At 33.4% G+C, this 18,609-nt stretch overlaps 2 protein-coding genes across 2 annotated transcripts; both read left to right on the top strand.

The window, feature by feature from the left end:
- LOC115998615 (high mobility group B protein 6-like) lies at positions 1-2,631 on the top strand. Its single transcript, XM_031238222.1, has 8 exons — positions 1-473; positions 562-666; positions 775-1,052; positions 1,143-1,248; positions 1,329-1,394; positions 1,483-1,653; positions 1,757-1,936; positions 2,351-2,631. The coding sequence occupies exons 1-8, from the start codon at positions 51-53 to the stop codon at positions 2,471-2,473; spliced, it is 1,452 nt and encodes a 483-aa protein (XP_031094082.1). The 5' UTR covers positions 1-50; the 3' UTR covers positions 2,474-2,631.
- A 6,091-nt stretch (positions 2,632-8,722) lies between these two features.
- LOC116000499 (probable GABA transporter 2) lies at positions 8,723-13,446 on the top strand. Its single transcript, XM_031240588.1, has 7 exons — positions 8,723-9,014; positions 9,101-9,331; positions 10,591-10,688; positions 11,608-11,794; positions 11,983-12,113; positions 12,267-12,503; positions 12,845-13,446. The coding sequence occupies exons 1-7, from the start codon at positions 8,930-8,932 to the stop codon at positions 13,232-13,234; spliced, it is 1,359 nt and encodes a 452-aa protein (XP_031096448.1). The 5' UTR covers positions 8,723-8,929; the 3' UTR covers positions 13,235-13,446.
- Positions 13,447-18,609: the final 5,163 nt, after the last annotated feature.

The raw sequence follows: 18,609 nt of genomic DNA, 5'->3' as shown, positions 1-18,609 counted from the left end.
CTAGCCGTTTCTTTTGCATTTCAAACTCCCTTTTTCCCAGAGAAAAAACCATGGCCGCCGTTGCAGAAATGCCCATTGCCATCCCAGCGAAGAAACCGAGATCCAGAAAGCCATTGAAGCAGAAAAACGCTTCACCAAGCGAGGCTGCCGACGTTCCTCTCCCGGTGGCGGTAGAAGAGTCCGCCGGGAAAGAGAACCATGGAAGTCTATCTCAGAAGAAATCCAAGAGAGGGGCCTCGAAGGCGAAAAAGCAGACCGAGGAATCGTCGTCGTTCGAGAAGGAACTCCAGGAAATGCAGGACAGGCTCCAGAGACTGAAGATTGAGAAGGAACAGACTGAGGAACTGTTGAAGGCCAGGGAGGAAATGCTGAAGCAGAAAGAGGAAGAGCTTCAAGTCCGCGGCAAAGAACAGGAGAAACTTCAATTGGAACTCAAGAAATTGCAGAAGATCAAGGAATTCAAACCCACTCTGGTACGTTTCTTGCTTCAATTCCTTTATTCTTAACCTAAAACGTGAAGTAATTTGAAATAATCTTTATTAATCTTGATAATTTCTCCAGAATTTCCCAATTCTGAAAACCCTAGGAGAGAAAGAAAAAGAGAAGAAAGGCACGAAAAGGCCGGCAGCACCTTATCTGTTATGGTGCAAAGACCAGTGGAATGAGGTAATTGAAATTCAATTCATGCTTCAAAATCATCTACATACACAATAATCTCCATAAACTTGTATTTTCTGAGATTTAAAATGGCGAAATTGATGATGGTTCAATTAGGTAAAGAAAGCGAACCCAGATGCGGAGTTCAAGGAGATAACAAATCAGCTTGGGGCAAAATGGAAGACGCTCACCCCGGAAGACAAGAAGCCGTACGAGGAAAAGTACCAGGCGGAGAAAGAAGAATACTTGAAGGCTGTCGGAAATGAGAAGCGTGAAAGAGAAGCAATGAGGCTCTTGGAGGAGGAGCACAAGCAGAAGACAGCCATGGAATTGCTCCAGCAATTCATCCACTTTCAGCAAGAAACAACAGCCAACGAAAACAACAAGAAGAAAAAGTAAACCACCCTTTCAACATTTCCTTTCTATCTTCTGTCTGTATGTCCCAAATTCATCTCATTTTGATTTGTTGCTTTAATTGTGTACAGGAAGGAGAAAGATCCATTGAAACCAAAGCAACCATTATCGGCTTTTTTCGTGTTCACCAATGAGCGGCGTGCTGCTTTGCTTGCTGAGAACAAGAATGTGAAAGAGGTAAATCTTTGAATCCCAATCTCATAAAGTCAAAAAAATTATATATTATATGCTTAACAGAATTATATATTTGCCTGCAGGTGGCAAAGATCACAGGTGAAGAATGGAAGAACATGACTGATGACCAGAAAGCACCCTATGAAGAAGTGAGTTAGCTTGAAACCTAATTAAATCCCCCAATTTTAGTATTGCTCTAAAATACTGTGAAACATGAGCCTCTTTTGCATGATACAGATTGCAGCAAAGAACAAGGAACAGTATGGTCAAGAAATGGAGGTTTACAGAAAGATGAAGGAAGAAGAAGCTGCCAGCCACAAGAAGGAAGAGGAGGAGATGATCAAGCTCAAGAAGCAGGAAGCTATGCAATTGCTAAAGAAGAAGGAGAAGACAGAAAATCTCATTAAGGTAGTTTTTATGATGTTTCTATGTTGCTGCCCAGGCAAGGCAATGACAGTTTGCTGCTTTGCTTTTGAGCTCTGCAAAATGATTGGAACTTTTTGCAATGCAGAAAACAAAAGAGAATCAAAGAAAGAAACAGAAGGAAGAGAAGAATGTAGATCCCAACAGGCCAAAGAAGCCAGCTTCCTCATTCCTTCTGTTCAGCAAGGAGGAAAGGAAGAGGATAGTGGAAGAGAAGCCTGGAACCAACAATACAACAGTTAATGCTCTCATTTCTCTCAAATGGAAGGTATAAGATGATTCGAACTCTCTCTTTTTTTTTTTTTTTGGTGATGAGGGATTATCCGAGCCTCACCTTGTGACTCGAGCTGCCAAATGATCACAAGGAAGTTGTCCATAGTTTCCCCAAGCTAACAATCCCGACTAACTTAACTGAAGTTGCTTAATTCAAATTCTATTAAGCCAATAGCCGACCAACTTGATTAGGTTGTCTCCGATTCAAATTCTTTTATTATACCAGACTCATTCTCATGAATGACGTCTCGTGGACAAGCATTGACTACTTTTTTCCTCACAATAGCTAAGTTAGCCTTGCTCGACCCTCGTAAGTAATATTGGGATGGCTTAAAGAAATTATCACAAGGAGGATGGCTTAAAGAAGTTAGCCTAGAACGATGTAGCAATATGATTGGTTTTGTTGCAGGAGCTGAGTGAAGAAGAGAAACAAGTTTGGAACAGCAAAGCTGCTGAGGCCATGGAGGCATACAAGAAGGAATTGGAGGAATACAATAAATCTGCAGTAGAGTATCAGAACAGCAAGAAATGAACAATTTCAGCCCCCAATCTACTATGATGTTCAATTTGTTTGTGTTGAACATTAGAAATGAATGCTTACTCTTTCTTAATTGTAGTAGTTGTAATGTGTTTATTTGACTTCACTTTTAGTTAGTGTACTAGCAATGGAAGAATTAATTCTCTTTGAAATGTGAAAAACATTTCATATTTATTACTCCGTAGTACCTACCAAATTCATCAACCCAAGTTAATAATAATATAATCAAGTAGGATAAAAATTGGCATAGATTAATAAATGGCATTATATTAATAAAGTATAATACCAAATTGACATTTTTGTGGTAATCATTTGGCGGGTAGGTTATAAGACAAATTTTACTTATAGTGTGCCTTTGAATAATGGTTATGGACTTTTTTGTAAATTAAATGTATAAAATATTTTTAGAAATCATAATTCTTTATCATAAATTAAGTGTGTACTTTGAATTTTTATTATCTAGGGACTGAACTGTTTGTTTTACTGGTTTCTCCACCAAGAACAAAATGTTTTATATTATATAGCAGAAAGGCAAGAATTTTTTTTTTTTTTTTTTTTTGTGTAATATTCAAGACTAGCTGAGCGTAGTGCGAGGCCCAAAGTAAATTTAGAGGGTGTATTCCATTATGATTTTTGTAAATTTTTATTAACTTCTAAAATTTTTTTAGAATATAATAGCAAAGAGTTATTATTGGCATAGATTAATAATTGACATTTGCTTGGGCATCAAGCAAAGAGTTATTATTTACAATAGCAATTTGGGACTGCGAACAAAAATAATATTCTATTGTTTGCAACTCCAAATTGTTGTTGCAACCAGTAGTTCGCTATTCATAGTAGCATGTTGTTATTAAAAAAATATTATTATGAATATAAACATAACAAGAATAAAAATTAAAATATGGATAAAAAATTGCTTTGTTCATGTATTTAGGAAGAAAAAAATTTTAGAGAAAATTAGGGAATAAAAGTTCGTAGAGAAAGTTTAGAAGTTAGGGATAAAAAGTTCGTAGAAAAAAATTTTTAAAAAATCAAAATATACAAGTAATAATGAATTAAAAATAATATTATTTCAAATTTTTAAGAGGATTGTAAAGTTTATGAGAGAGAAAAAATGATAAAGTTTAGGTATAAAAAAAATATAGGATAATGAAGAAAAAATAATTTATTAAATTTAGGTATAAGGTTTATAAAGTTTAAATAGAGAGAGACTCAGAGTTAGTAAAATTAAAGAAAATTTTGAAATCTTAGGATTTAGGGTTTAATTTCAATTATTTATATTTAAGAAGAAAAAGCCTGCAAAAGTCCTAAAATTAGTTTTCAAAAAAAAAAAGTCATAAAATTAAAAAGTCTACATAAATTCATAACTTTTTGAATATCATATAACTTTTAAAGACTCTTTAAAAGTCTTAATCGAATACCACCCAACTTTTAAAAATCTTGATTGAATACCGCCTGACTTTTAAAAACTCTCTTAAAGTTTGAATTGAATACCTTCAAACTTTTAAAATTCATAAAAGTATTTAAAAACCAATAAAGGTCATGATTGAATACACCCCACTTATATTTAAAACTATAAGTCATGCAAATACAACATCACTTAAATTTCAGAAGAAGCAATTTGAGTGTAACCAGAAAGACAAGATAAGCGTGACAATCATATTGGAAGGTAAGTTTTTCTATCAGTAGGAAAGACCTGATGCGGAAAGAGAGAAAACATCTCTCAAAAGTCTTAGCTTGGCATAAGACATTGAACCATTGAATGTGTGAGTGAGTATGTTTCAATGGATCATTATAGTATTTTGTACTTAGCATTTCGCTATCACCAAAAAAAAAAAAAAAAAAAAAAATTTACAGACTGGTTGAAATTTATTTTCTAAATGATTGGAACTATCTCCCGTAAATCAAACCCAGTGATTATTGCTTTCATAACTTCAATTCGGAAGGAAAGGAATCAAAAAATTATTTGTTCAAAGAGCGCAGGGAAGCAACAATGGAAGGAAGCTAGAAAGAAAGAAAAGTACGAAGAGGAAAAAGTTCACACAAATACAAAATAAAAGTTCAAATAATATTTAAGGCCGGAGTTATAAATATTATTTTAAGATTAATAGAAATTTAATTGGGAAAATAGGCGATGGTTTAAATTTTGAAAGAAACGACGATAAAACTCAAACAAAAATCGTAAATGAGGTGCAAGTAGAAAATCAAAAACCAATTAGGGTGTGTTCGGAAAGTAGGAAAATGACTTCTGGAAAATATTTTCTGGAAAATGAGTCATTTTCCAGAAAATAACTTCATTTCCGGTGGTTGGATGTATTCTGGAAAACTGTCTTTTATATGTTTGGTTCATTTTCCAGAAAATGAAAAAGAAAATGGTTTTTTTTGTTTAAAGATAAAAAAATACAACAAATTAACAAAAACAAATCACAACAAATTAACAAAAAGAAATATTAAAAAAAAAAAAAAAAAAAAAACTAGAAACGCCGCCGCCGAACCAGTCGGCGACTGGTTTGTGCGAAACCAGTCGGACTAAACACACCCTTAAAGAGAAATAAAAGGAGAAAATGGCAGCAGCTTACACAGTGAGAAAAAAAAATCGGAGAGAAAGGTAACTTAATGTACAATAGTCCGCCATATATAAGAAAAAGTGGGAGCTTATGCAACGGTGAAATTGCCCACAAAATAGCTAAAAAGTACTTCAAATATTCATAATGAGACCAGTCCAATAATGAAGGCAAAATAAGTCTTTCAAAAGACAACTGAAGTAAGGGGAAACTTAACAAATTGGATAAAAGGACATCTAAAAATAATAAAGAACTAAATTAGTTGAATTAAATTCATAATTCTGAGATAAATAAAATAAAATAAACAATAAAGCCTAAGAACGAATAGCCATGAAATGGTAAAAAAAAACTAGAACAAGTACAAAGGGAAGTGTGCTAAGACACCATACAAACCTGTTCCACCTAAACAGTGTGAATGTTGTCCTTTATATAGTCGGAATTAGAACAGCGGCATCGATAATGGTAAAATAGATAAACAATTTAGCAAGGAACAATTATCAATGCACAAAGTATTAAATATTTTTCCTGAAAAAGTCTTCGAACAAAAATTCAATGAGCTTTTATATTATACATAGATATTGTATATTCCAAAATTTTAAGGTTTCCTTAAGAATATTACATTGTGTTGTGTCTCTATGTTTCTGACAATAACGGAAATGACACCGAATCCAATTCATCTTGCATCTAATCTATTGCTATTTGTTAGAAACTTAAATTCATTGTCGAGTTTATGTGTATAAAACATGAGAGAGGAAATTTGGAGGGTTACGAAAATGAAGAATAAGAAAATATAAGATAAACGTTATTGACAATAATGGAAATGACACCAGATCCAATTCATCTTGCATCTAATCTATTGATATTTGTTAGAAAATTAAATTCATTGTCGAGTTTATGTGTATAAAACATGAGAGAGGAAATTTTGAGGGTTACGAAAATGAAAAATAAGAAAATATAAGATAAACGTTATGAAATATGAAAGACATGTACAAATAAAATAAAATAAAATAAAAAGTTTTCGTGTGTGTGTGTGTGTTACACATACCATGAATAGGCCCTAACACTCTAACAGCCACAAATAGTCAAATTGCTATTGAAAGACTAATTTAAATATAAATAATGTTCAAATAGGCCACTAAACTACGTGAGAAAATATAGTTTGATCATCCAACTCAAAAAAATTATAATTAGGTCTCGTCCAAAGTTATTCAATTGAACTAAAATTGACATATTTGTATGGTTACTACTGATATGACAGTTATCTTATTAAAAAAGTATTTTTATTTTATTTATTAAAAAAGAGGCATGTCTTCGTCTCCGCATAAAGCCAGAGATAAATAAAACATATTCGTCTCAAAGACAAAGACTGAGGAAGGGCGGGATTTGTTGTTTTTTTTTTAATTTAATTTTATTTAAAATTATTAAAATATATCAAAAATAATATTTTAATAAGATGGTCGTCCTCAATGATAACTGGAAAAATAAGTCAATTTTGATTCAATTGTATAAGTTTGGACTGTTAAGAAATCCAATTACAATTATTTTGTGTTGTATTGCTCAATTGCATTTTCACGTGTAATTTGGTGAACTATTCAAACATTATTCCCTTTAAATATGATTTTTCAAGTTAATTTGTTAAATATCAATAAAAAATGAAAATAGATTGGTAGTATGAAGGTTGTCAATCACTATAACCAATTTATTTAGGGTCATACTTGTCTAAAACCATCTTACGGATCCGTATTCGCGAGATGAGTTGGGACGAATCGGGTCAATATGAAAATAGCAAATTATGTTATGGACCCGAGTCTATGTTCATAATTTTAGAACTCTATGTTCACAATTTAGGACCTCAATATACAAAATTAAATTATTCAATACTCACAATTTTTGAACTCTATATATAACAATTTTGTTATATAAATTCAAAAATTGTGTGTTGAAGTTTTGATACTATTGAATATAGAGTTATGAAATTGTGAACATAGAGTTATAAAATTGTGAACATAGAGTTATGAAATTGTGAACATTGAATTATGAAATTGTGAACATAGAGTTATAAAACTGTGAACATGGAGTTATGAAAATGTGAACATGGAGTTATGAAATTATGAACATGGAGTTATGAAAGTGTGAACATGGACCCGGGTCCACATTGCAATGTGGACCCGGGTCCATGGCATAACAACTGTATAAAAATGTAATAATTATAATGAAGAATGTAATACTAATCCGTGTTTGTTATTTATAAACTTTTGATGTAAAAGTATTATCATTTTTTTTCAAAAGTATTACATTTTTTCATATAAGTAATGTTGGCAAGTATTTATTACTTATAAGAGAGAAAATATAATATTTATGAGGAAAAATATACTATCAAAATGTAAAAGTATTAAATTGTTCTTTAAAATATTACACTTTTTCATATAAGTAATAATTTTTTTATTTGCATTAAAAAATATAAACCTTTTATTTTGATTAGTATAAAGTATTATATTTTCAGTATAAATATTACATTGTCATATTAATCAAATCTATTTCACGATGGATGAAACGGTTTCATAAAATTTTTTACCATTTGTTTATATGTTGTTGAGTTTATTTTTGTATCAATGATAATTGAGTGAATTCTTACCTTAATATTTCCGTTTAAATTTATTCGAACACCCCTCCTCATCCCCAAAGTCAAATCCACCTCCCCAACGGCCCAACCCCTATAACTTGTTTTGAAAGAAATAAATTCATTGCTTATCTATAAATTTTGGTGCACATTTATGATGAGGAGTAGCTATTTTTTATTCGTTGGTTTCAAATTCACCATAATGATTTGTCTATCAACGTGTCTAATACTCTAATCGACCAAAGCAGTGATAACATTTTTGCCATTTAATTTTTTTCCTTTAATAAAAGTTATAAAACCCTACTCTCAATATACGAAGAATTTGTCAAAGGCCTTGTGGTCAAGCGGCACCTGGTGTACACTCCTATATGGAAGGGAGTAGGTTCGAGGCTCAGTAGAGACATTTGTTGACTTTTTGTGCTTAGAGAGTGAAATTTTTAATAAAAAAATTTAAAAATACGTTTCAATTATAATTTTATGTTTATGATTTATGTAATATTAATAAAATATCTTAAAAATTAATAAAATATTAAAATTTATCAACAATATTAATATCGATCATACCAAATACAATTAAGTACTATTGAAACTTATTATTAATAGTACTATAGTACCTAATAATATATATAATTATACAAATATTACCCGTACTGATATGTAATATAGAAACTTTTTGAAATATTATCGGTGCTGACCTAATAATATATATAATTGTACAAATATTATCAATATTGAGGTGTATTATAAATTTTTTTTTGAAATATTATCGGTACTGATCTATATTACAATTTTTTTTTTGAAATATATGTAAAGAGATAAAAATTACGGAGAAATAGATAATTACATGTGAGAAATTTAGGCGTACTCAAGGAGTCAAGTTACTTTCAAAAAAAAAAAAAAAAAAAAAAAAAAAAAAAAGAGTCAAGTTGTCATAGTGGCCTAGGTGTCGATATGAATATATATAAATTTACTAAACTGACCCCAGCATACAACTACCAACTACGTATGAGCTTCGATATATATAGTTATATATATAAAGAATGACGTTCTTCTATTCTTCTTCTTCCCAAACTGCCAATAAACGTCTTTGTAGAGTCTTATCGACGCCTCCGCCATCGCCATTCCGTTCACTACTCCTCTTCTTCTTCTTCTTCTTCTCCTTATTCTTCTTCTTATCCTTAGCTGCTTATACGGAGTGAAATCAATTCTGTTAGAATTGAACAGCGCGTATAAGTTTGTATTTGTAGTGATCCACAGGGCGCGTTAATGGCGGAGCCTCCTCGGAGCGACGCGTTTCCTGAGGAGCGCCGGGATAACGACGCCGGAGCGGTGTTCGTGCTGGAATCCAAAGGTATCGTTCTTCTTCGTTTGTTTTAATACCTGTTAGTATTAATATCGTTTTCCCCCATTTTTTGACGGAAATTGTTTGGAGAACAGGGGAATGGTGGCACGCGGGGTTTCACCTGACGACGGCGATAGTGGGGCCCACTATACTGACTCTGCCTTACGCGTTCCGGGGGCTGGGTTGGGGCCTGGGGTTCTTCTGCCTCACCGCCATGGGAGTGGTGACCTTCTACTCCTACTATCTCATGTCTCTGGTGCTTGAGCACTGTGAGAAGTCCGGCCGTCGCCATATCCGGTTCCGCGAGCTCGCCGCCGACGTTTTAGGTGCGTTTAGTAGTAAAGTGCATTCATTAATTAATTCCTAGTTTCAATGGCTCATGGGAGCTGTTTTTACCGCTTTTAACTACTACACAGAGACTCGTTATTTACAAGCCATTCCACCATTTTGGGTAACATAGTTTGATGGCTGCGAAAAAGGTAAATTCTATGTGCTAATGAGCTAAAAAAAAAAAGTAAATTACAAATTGTTGGATCTCCCCTGCACTGCGAGTTCTTTGATTATTTGGTTGATGATAAGTAGGTGAACATTAACCAACAGCAGTAGTCCGAACACAAACTGTGTGAAAAATGTTCTTTGGGGTGGGGCTGAAAAGGAAGACTTAGGGTGTGTTTGGTTGAGGGGTTTTGGTATAGGGAATGGGTATGAAAGTGATTGCTAATGTTTGGTTTATAGTTTTTGAGAATGCTACTATGGGTATGGAATACCCCATTAATGGGAAAACTCATACCCTTATTAAATAAGGGTTTCATTTCACTTCTTCATTTCTTCCCCAACTATTAATATTCATTCCCATTCCACCCAACTACCAAACATGCTAAATACTTTCACCAAAACTCATTACCCTTACCAAGTATTTGATACCCATTCCGATTCCGATTCCCGTGTGCGAACCAAACACACCCTTAATGTTGAGGATGGCATTGGACATTTCAAAGGCTCATCAGTGTGAAAGCATTAAAGCCATGGAGGATATAATTTGCTCACTAGCTGGCAGCCGCCATATCCTATTGGAGATAATTCCTGGTTCACATCTAACTCTAGGACACTAAACTTAGATCTAAAAGATATTTAGTCACCATCTTGTGGGGTGGCTCTTGTGGGCACTGGGGTCCTCTCACATAATGAACCACTAAATCACCTTATTCACTCCTCCACAATTCTGTTGGGCTGGAGTGTGGGCCCTTGGGACGAGACAAGTCACCTGATTCACCCTCCACAATTCTGTTGGGCTGAGGTGTACGAGCCTTGGGGCGATGCAAGATATTTGGATTGAATTTGTGGTCCCATGGTTCCATCCATTTCATACTTAACAACTCCATATTTGTAATTAGAAAAGCAAATCTTTTACAAATCTCTGTTTTTTTTTCCTCCTTTTATATTTTAACATTCATTAGTTACTTTAGACCTTAGAAAAATAGTCATTTTAACAGTGATGCTGGTAGGTTGGTAGCTATGAGCTCTTTTTGGTATAGAGAAAAGTAGAAAACAGTTTATGGCAGCTTGCTAATCTGTTTTCTTGCAGGTTCTGGATGGATGTTTTATTTTGTAATATTCATTCAAACAGCCATTAACACTGGAATTAGCATAGGAGCAATTTTGCTTGCTGGAGAATGCATCCAGGTACACACTGTAGTCTCTTTATAGGATATTACTGACTTTATGCTCTTAATGGAGAACTTTTTAATGATTACCATGGGTTACTTTGTCCATAGTTTCTCAAAAGTAGTTTTACAGGAAATATTCAAGCACTTTCCGCAATGGGGGCATAGTTTTTTCTTAGTATAAAGATACGCATATAGCACATGGAATTTGATGATTATGTAAATGCCAAAGGAAATTAGCACAATAACTTAAAATAAGCTTGAAATGATACAAATTAGTACTTTAAATTTGCATCTACTTTACGTATTTAATTAGAGATTCTTAAATGATAAAAGTTTTAAAAAATCAGCGAAAGAACTTTTTGTCTAGTTTCTCTGTTAAGCAGTTTTACCTTCTTGTGTCTTCATTAACCTAAGAAGAACTTGAAAGAGACGAGGAAATATAGAACGCACTGCTAATAGAGTAATAGTGAAGACATAAATTTTGCTTTAATTGATGAAAATGTCGAGTGTGGCAAACTGAATTCCTTAACTTCAGATTTGTTATTTCATGGCATACTCTGTTGATATTGGCTATCAATTTTAGGTTCTCTAACTCTTGTGTGCCAGATCCTAGTGGATCAGAGTAAAGTTGCAGAAAGTTCCCCTAGTTTAATCTGAAAATTCTTTGGAATCATTTTTCTGCCCACAGATTGATTATTGATTAAACGTGGGGAAGATTCTGTGTCTCCTTTTTTCATCTGCTGTGTTTTTGAATATGAGATTTCTATCATTATGACCAAAGACACAACTCAGCAGGTAGCTTTTTTAGTGATGAGAAAGTGATTTTAGTAATAAATATTTAACTAGTCCTTCATTCAGATTATATGTGGGAAGGCTTTATTCTGTAACTATATTGATTCTAAAGGCCTCTTTTGTTTTGTATTTGGTGGTACAAGATCATGTACTCGAATCTTTCACCCCATGGGTCGTTGAAGTTGTATGACTTCATAGCAATAGTAACGGGAGTCCAGATAGTTCTCTCGCAGTTTCCATCCTTCCACTCCCTCAGGCATATCAACCTGGTTTCGCTATTCCTGAGCTTGGGCTACACTTTCCTTGTAGTTGGTGCTTGCATTCATGCTGGTAAATCCTTTGCAGTAATTGTCATTTAATTTGTGCTCTCATTGCAATCATGTTCTAATTCTGCTAGAAAATTTACCTGCATTTCGTGTCTGAATGTTTGACAAGATAGAAGAATGATAGAAATGACTAATCGATCAATGTATAGTTGATGATTCTGATATGATCTAAGCATTTCCAGTGTAATGCAGGAATGTCCAAAAATGCACCTTCAAAAGACTACTCATTAGAAACGTCGAAGTTGTCTCGAGTGTTCAGTGCATTCACTTCCATATCCATTATAGCTGCCATTTTTGGAAATGGTATTCTGCCTGAAATACAGGTCACCTCTTACTCCTAACTCAACTTGACTAAATCAAATACTACCGTTTAAGCCTGTAATTCCTGCATATTGATTTTCTTCGTCTCTAACCTGAGCTCATATAAGAAGCATTTTTTTTTATTGTATCTTATAAGATTCGCTTAATTAATCCAGGCAACTCTTGCTCCACCAGCTACAGGAAAGATGATGAAAGGGCTCACAATGTGTTACTCTGTGATTCTTGTCACCTTCTACTCTGCTGCGGTGTCTGGATATTGGACATTTGGAAACAAATCCAATTCAAACATCCTCAAGAGCTTAATGCCAGATGATGGACCTTCATTGGCTCCAACATGGGTATTAGGTCTTGGGGTTATATTTGTTCTTCTTCAGCTCTTCGCCATAGGCCTGGTAAGTCTCGTACATATATATCCATTCAAAACATACAGACATACAGTTAGTTCCTCACAAATGTTAGGATCAAACGCTTATCACTACGCCAAAAGTTATAGCTAGTAACAAAGGTGCAACTTTACCACCACACATTTTCGAGATGCTGGGTGCTAGATTTGGTCATTTAAACCCTTTACTAGCCTCTGCCCAACAATCCCCCAACCATCAAGTGCTAGATTTGGCCTCTACCCAACAATTCCCCAACCACCGATTGCTAGACTTACTTGGCCTTTACCGGGCTTTGCCCAACAAGTTATCATCATCGTCAATATAAGCTTATATATATGATGATGATGCAGGTGTATTCTCAAGTGGCCTATGAAATAATGGAAACAAAATCTGCAGATGTGAACCAAGGGATGTTCTCTTGGAGAAACTTAATTCCGAGGATAATTCTCCGGTCACTGTACATGGCACTGTGTGGGTTTTTGGCAGCTATGTTACCATTCTTTGGGGACATCAATGGCGTAGTTGGAGCAATTGGCTTCATCCCTCTGGATTTCATTCTCCCAATGCTCCTCTACAACATGACTTTCAAACCCTCCAAGTCATCCTTAACCTTGTGGATTAACAGCTTAATCATTATAGTGTTTACAGGTGCAGGACTTCTGGGCGCATTCTCTTCTGTAAGGAAGTTGATCCTTGATGCCAATAAATTCAAGCTGTTCAGTAGTGACGTTGTAGACTGACAACATATATTCTTGTATAAATATATACTCTGATCTTAGCTAGCCAGCTAGCTTGTGCTTCATGTAATGCAATACATAGCACTAAACAGTTTGAGTGTATAGCATATTAAAAGTTGTTGTAAATTAAGATGTATCATCGTGTGAATCTTGTATAATTGTACACTATAATCATACAGAGAGAAGGAAGAAGAAGAAGATCAAGTTTATCTCCAGAACAACCTTCTCATTAGATCACCGTAAAATAGAATACAATACATGATCCTAGAAAATAGGATATTGTCTTTAAATATATTTTTACAACAAATTTTTTTTTAGTTTTTTTTTTTTTTGAAGAGAATTTTTTATTTTTTTTTTAGTTGTATACAATATAATTTGCCGACTGCTACAATTCCACTTCCAACTGTTTATGGGTTGAGCCAGACCCATGAATTGTACTGGGATGGACAAGATTTGACTTGATGTCAACGGTATGTCAAGGAAACTAACATTATGTAAACAGACAAGTTCAAATGTTTAAACTCATGGACATTGACTTTTTGTGCATCAATAGTATTAAAAAAAATATTATGTAAATGGACTTGTTTTAAAGTTACGTTCAGGGGTTTCACTAACTCGAGATCTACACAATAAAGAAATAATTCTTGAGCAAAATTTAAAGAGTAAAATTCATAATATTATTATGTGGAAGATGGGATGGCAACAAATCAAGTACCCGTCCACTTATAATTACTTAGATTTAAACTCGATTACTTGTATCAATATATGAATCCTTCACAAACCTAATCAAACATTATTTGTAACCGTACCAAACCCTTTTTTTCAGTATTCACTAGGTATTCAAGCCTAGGGCTGTCAAAACGGACCTGTCCGTCACGTTAGGCCCGCGGGCTAGGATTCATCCAACCCTAGACCGCTCCACGCTTGAGTCAAGCCTACCCAAAAACTCCACTACCCACCAGGTACCAAATTAAAACTTGTTTCAAAACTCCGTTTTAAAATATACAAAAATAATTTCAAATTAATGGAATAATTATTTTGTATTTATAACTTTTTCATTGCTAATCCACTATTATATATGTAACTAAATATTAAAATCAATTTCTTATTTTTGCAACGGATGTAATAAAGATGAATAAACAATTTATGAATGAGTGACGACGACTCAAATGTAAGAAGCAGGTAAGTATTTATACTACAAAGAAATGAGAAGAAAATGGATGGTGCATGGTGGAGGGAGAGAGCTTTGGGGTGAATACATGCAATCATGCAATTATGGAGAGTTCACGTGTAGAACAATTGACTCCTTCAATTGTTGAATCAATTTAAGCCACATATTCTCAACAATTTCCACATTAGGTCAAATTTAACATGAAATCAACCGTGTGAACAATTGACTAAATTTAAGCCTTTCTTGAACTTAGTAATAGGTAGAGGTTTAGTAACCATGTCTACTGGATTCTTTAGCAGAACCTTCTGAACAATTATCTCCTGCAGTTATAACGTCACAGATGAAATGGTATATGATACAATATATGTTTGATTTTGGCATAATATGTATCATTCTTGGTGATATATAGATAGAAGCACTCCGATTATATGAAAATAAAACAATTTAACATTGTGAAATACCGTACCAAGCACCATAACCAAACTTCATAGCCAAGTAGCGTCTTTGACACACTTTGTTGTTACAATATAATATATTATGCCTCAATCGTAGATAATGCAACAATAGACTGAAGTGTAGCTTTTCAATTGATAGAACAATTACAAGAGTGGAAATAAACTGCAAAGCGACCAACATCTGTCAAGATCACCACTATAATCAGAATCTACAAAAGCTCAAAATGTTAGTAGATACAAAATAATTCCGATAAAAACCTAAGCTCAAAGAATAAGTACCCTTCAAGTACTGTAAAATCCATTTGATAGCAATGTTCCTTACAGGGGTTATGTATATATCTACTCAAAACACTTACAACATAAGTCAAATCAGGTCTAGTGCATACCTTAGCATACATAAGATTCCCAATAGCACTGGAGTAAGGAACAACATATAAGTCACATCAACATCAAAATTAGGACATAAATCAGAAGACACCTTCAAATGCGCACGAAATGGAGTAAACACAGGCTTACAATTAGACATGTTAAATTGATCAAGCACCTCATCAACATACATTGTTTAGGATATATTAAGTTTACTAGCTTGACAATCCATGTGTATCTCCATGCCAATAACCTTCTTTGTTGCACCTAGGTTTTTCATCTCAAACTCATTGCTTAGTTGAGACTTCAAATTATTAATAAGAGACATGTCAGGATAAGCAATGAGAATATCATCAACATAAATATAGTAATATATAAACAAAAGACCCATTAAAAGACTCAGCTTTAAAATATACACAATTGTCATATTGGCTTCTTGAGAATCATTGCCCCAACATACAAACATCAAACCGCGTATACCATTGCATAAAACATTGCTTTAGCCCATAAATAGATTACTTCAAATGACAAACACAATAATATTCCTTCATAGGAAATTTAAATCCATCAAGTTGATGCATATAAAGTTCCTCATTAAGCTCTCCATGCAAGAATGCATTCTTTACATCATGTTGCTCCAACTCCAAATCAAACAAAGCAACAAAAGCAAGCAATATCACATATAGAGGTATGACGTATAACTAGAGAAAAAAAATCGCATTAAAGTCAATATATTCATGTTGATCGAAATCTCGAACAACCAATTGTGTCTTCCACCATGCTTTCTCAACCCTAGGGATGTTTTCTTTCTTCTTGTAAATCCACTTACATCTCAATGGGCATTTACCTTCTGGTAACTCTACCGGCTCCCATGTTTCATTCTTGTGAAAACTTTCGATCTCCTCTTGCATAGCAACCAACAACTTGGATGAGTTGGCACGGGAAATAACCTCAGAATATCATTATGGATCGCTATTAACCTCCTGTGCAATTAAAAGAGCATAAGCAACCAAGTGGACTTCATCATTAGTAGCATACCTAACAAGTTTTTTAATTGTCCTTCTAGGTCGATCTTGGGCAATAGAATACTCTTGTGGTGGCTCAACAAGATGTATGTACAGTACTAGTAGTAGATGCATCACGTATAGTATACCATAAGCAATAGTATCACTGGGCATCAATTCGAACTCCACGTTCTCTCATTACTTTGCTTATCACTTATACTGGAACAACATAATATTTTCGAAAAGAAGGTAATGCATTTTTATCAAAAAGTGATATCTCGACTTAGAATGACGTTATGAGAACTAGAAGACCATAGGTGATACCATTTTGACTCAGAACTTCATAAGCATAACCAAGAAAAATGCATTTGATCAATAACTCTAGAGTTTAGTTTACCCGTACTAGAATGATCATATGCATGACATCCAATAATTCTTAAGATAGAATAATCAATAGGATTATGTGACCAAACCTCCTTAGCAATTTTGAAATCAATGGATGAACGCAGAGATCTATTCACCAAATAATATGTAGTAAAAACAACCTCAACCCAAAAAAATCATGTCATTTTCATAACACAACATTAGAGCAACCTCAACTGTTGATGTTTTTCTCCAGTTTTTATGGGACCTGGCATCCACCTCAACATCCACTATCTCACTCAAACTAAAAAACCATTCTTCCCAACAATTTAAGTTTTTTTTTCGTGGACCCACCAATTTACAAGAAAAAAAAACATATTATAATTATTTCTTTATTTATTATCATTCTAAAAATTATAATTGTAATTATATTTAATACAATTTATATTTAAATTAAACATGTCAAAATTAAATTTAATTTACAATTATGAAATTTCAATTCAAATAATATGGTATCAAAAATTATATACTACATTTACATTGCATAAATTTAAAAAAATAACAAAAAAATTAAATTAAAAAATGTTTTAACAATTAAAAAAAAAAAAAGGAATGACCATAAAATAAAATAAAAAATTATAACAAAAAGAATTTATAGTGGTTGTCAGCCGGTGGCCACTTTGAAGTGTCTACACGTACCCGTTGGTGCAAGCCATGCTCTTTAAGCGGATCTCCAAGTCTTAATAGAGAGACAAATCGATCTTCATCATCAACGTCAACATTTTCCATGTCTAGCATAATATAATTGAATTCATTTCAGTGAGACTTAATAGAAGTACTTTCCTTCATACGGATTGTATACCACTGCTCCTTCAAGTAGAACTTGTTCGCCAAAGATTTGTTCATATAAAGTGATTGTAGTTTGGACCATGATTCTAACATAGTTGTCGCACTTACCACCTCATGTAGAACCTCTTTAGACAAGCACAATTGAATGGTTGAGCATGCCTTGTCATTCGAATCCTCACCTCGAGTTTAGTCAACTTCGAATTTGAATCGAGCTCGAGCCGACTTGTTATGTAACCGATCGAGTTGAACTCGAACTTAAATATTTTTGGCTCGAGGAAACACACCCTCAAGAGAAAATTAAGAATCAATCTTAGCCTTATATTTCTAAAAATCATACGAATTAGATCAAATAACAAAAAATGCAATGACATTTTTGTAACTATTGCCAACTTTACCGCTCAACTTGTAACCCTAAACAGTAAAATGTGACCCTTAAACCAAATAAAACAAAAAAGTTCAGCTATAAACTCTAAAATAGAAAACCCTAAGTACATTGTACATTCACATTTTACAAAGTAACTTTTTAATACTAAATGTGCACTTTGTAACAGCATAATGTGCATTTTGAAAAATATTAAGAAGTGTAGAGTATAGTGGTCTAAGAGCAATCTCAATAATGTAAAATTTTGAAAGTTTTTTCGGTGCCAAGTAAGAAAGAAATGGATGAGAGAAGAGGAAAATGAAAGGAAAATAAAAATTTTGACAAAAAATTAGATAAATACATTAAAAAAATATTTCACATGCCCAACTGGCGCGTTCATTGAATTTGCCGATGCAAGACTCAATAAATTATAATATATTTAAATTAGAGTTAATTTTATTTTTTGTTATAGATTTATAAGTATCTGTTGACTTTTAGTCCATTTTTCAAAAACATTCCCGTTTGGTCATAATATTATTGTGGTATAACTATTTTTGGTCTTCCGTTAACAAATTCTTTTAAATGACCTTAAATACAATGACACTTTGGTCTATTCATTTTTAAGTGTTAAGTCTTTTTTTTTTGTCCTAGATTTATGTGTTGTCATTTCAAATAAACATTAGTGTCTAATGACCTATAATTTCAAGGTCATGACTTTAATAAGCTGCATATCTAAATTATTTGTTATTATTCTGTCAATTATGTAGCCGAACTTTTAATGATATTCTGCCAAAAAAAAAAAAAAAAAA

The sequence above is a fragment of the Ipomoea triloba genome, chromosome 12 (assembly GCF_003576645.1).
Source record: "Ipomoea triloba cultivar NCNSP0323 chromosome 12, ASM357664v1".
Lineage (NCBI taxonomy): Eukaryota > Viridiplantae > Streptophyta > Magnoliopsida > Solanales > Convolvulaceae > Ipomoea > Ipomoea triloba.
The sequence above is the reverse complement of the archived record's forward strand: the minus strand, read 5'-3'. Positions and strand labels throughout refer to the sequence as shown.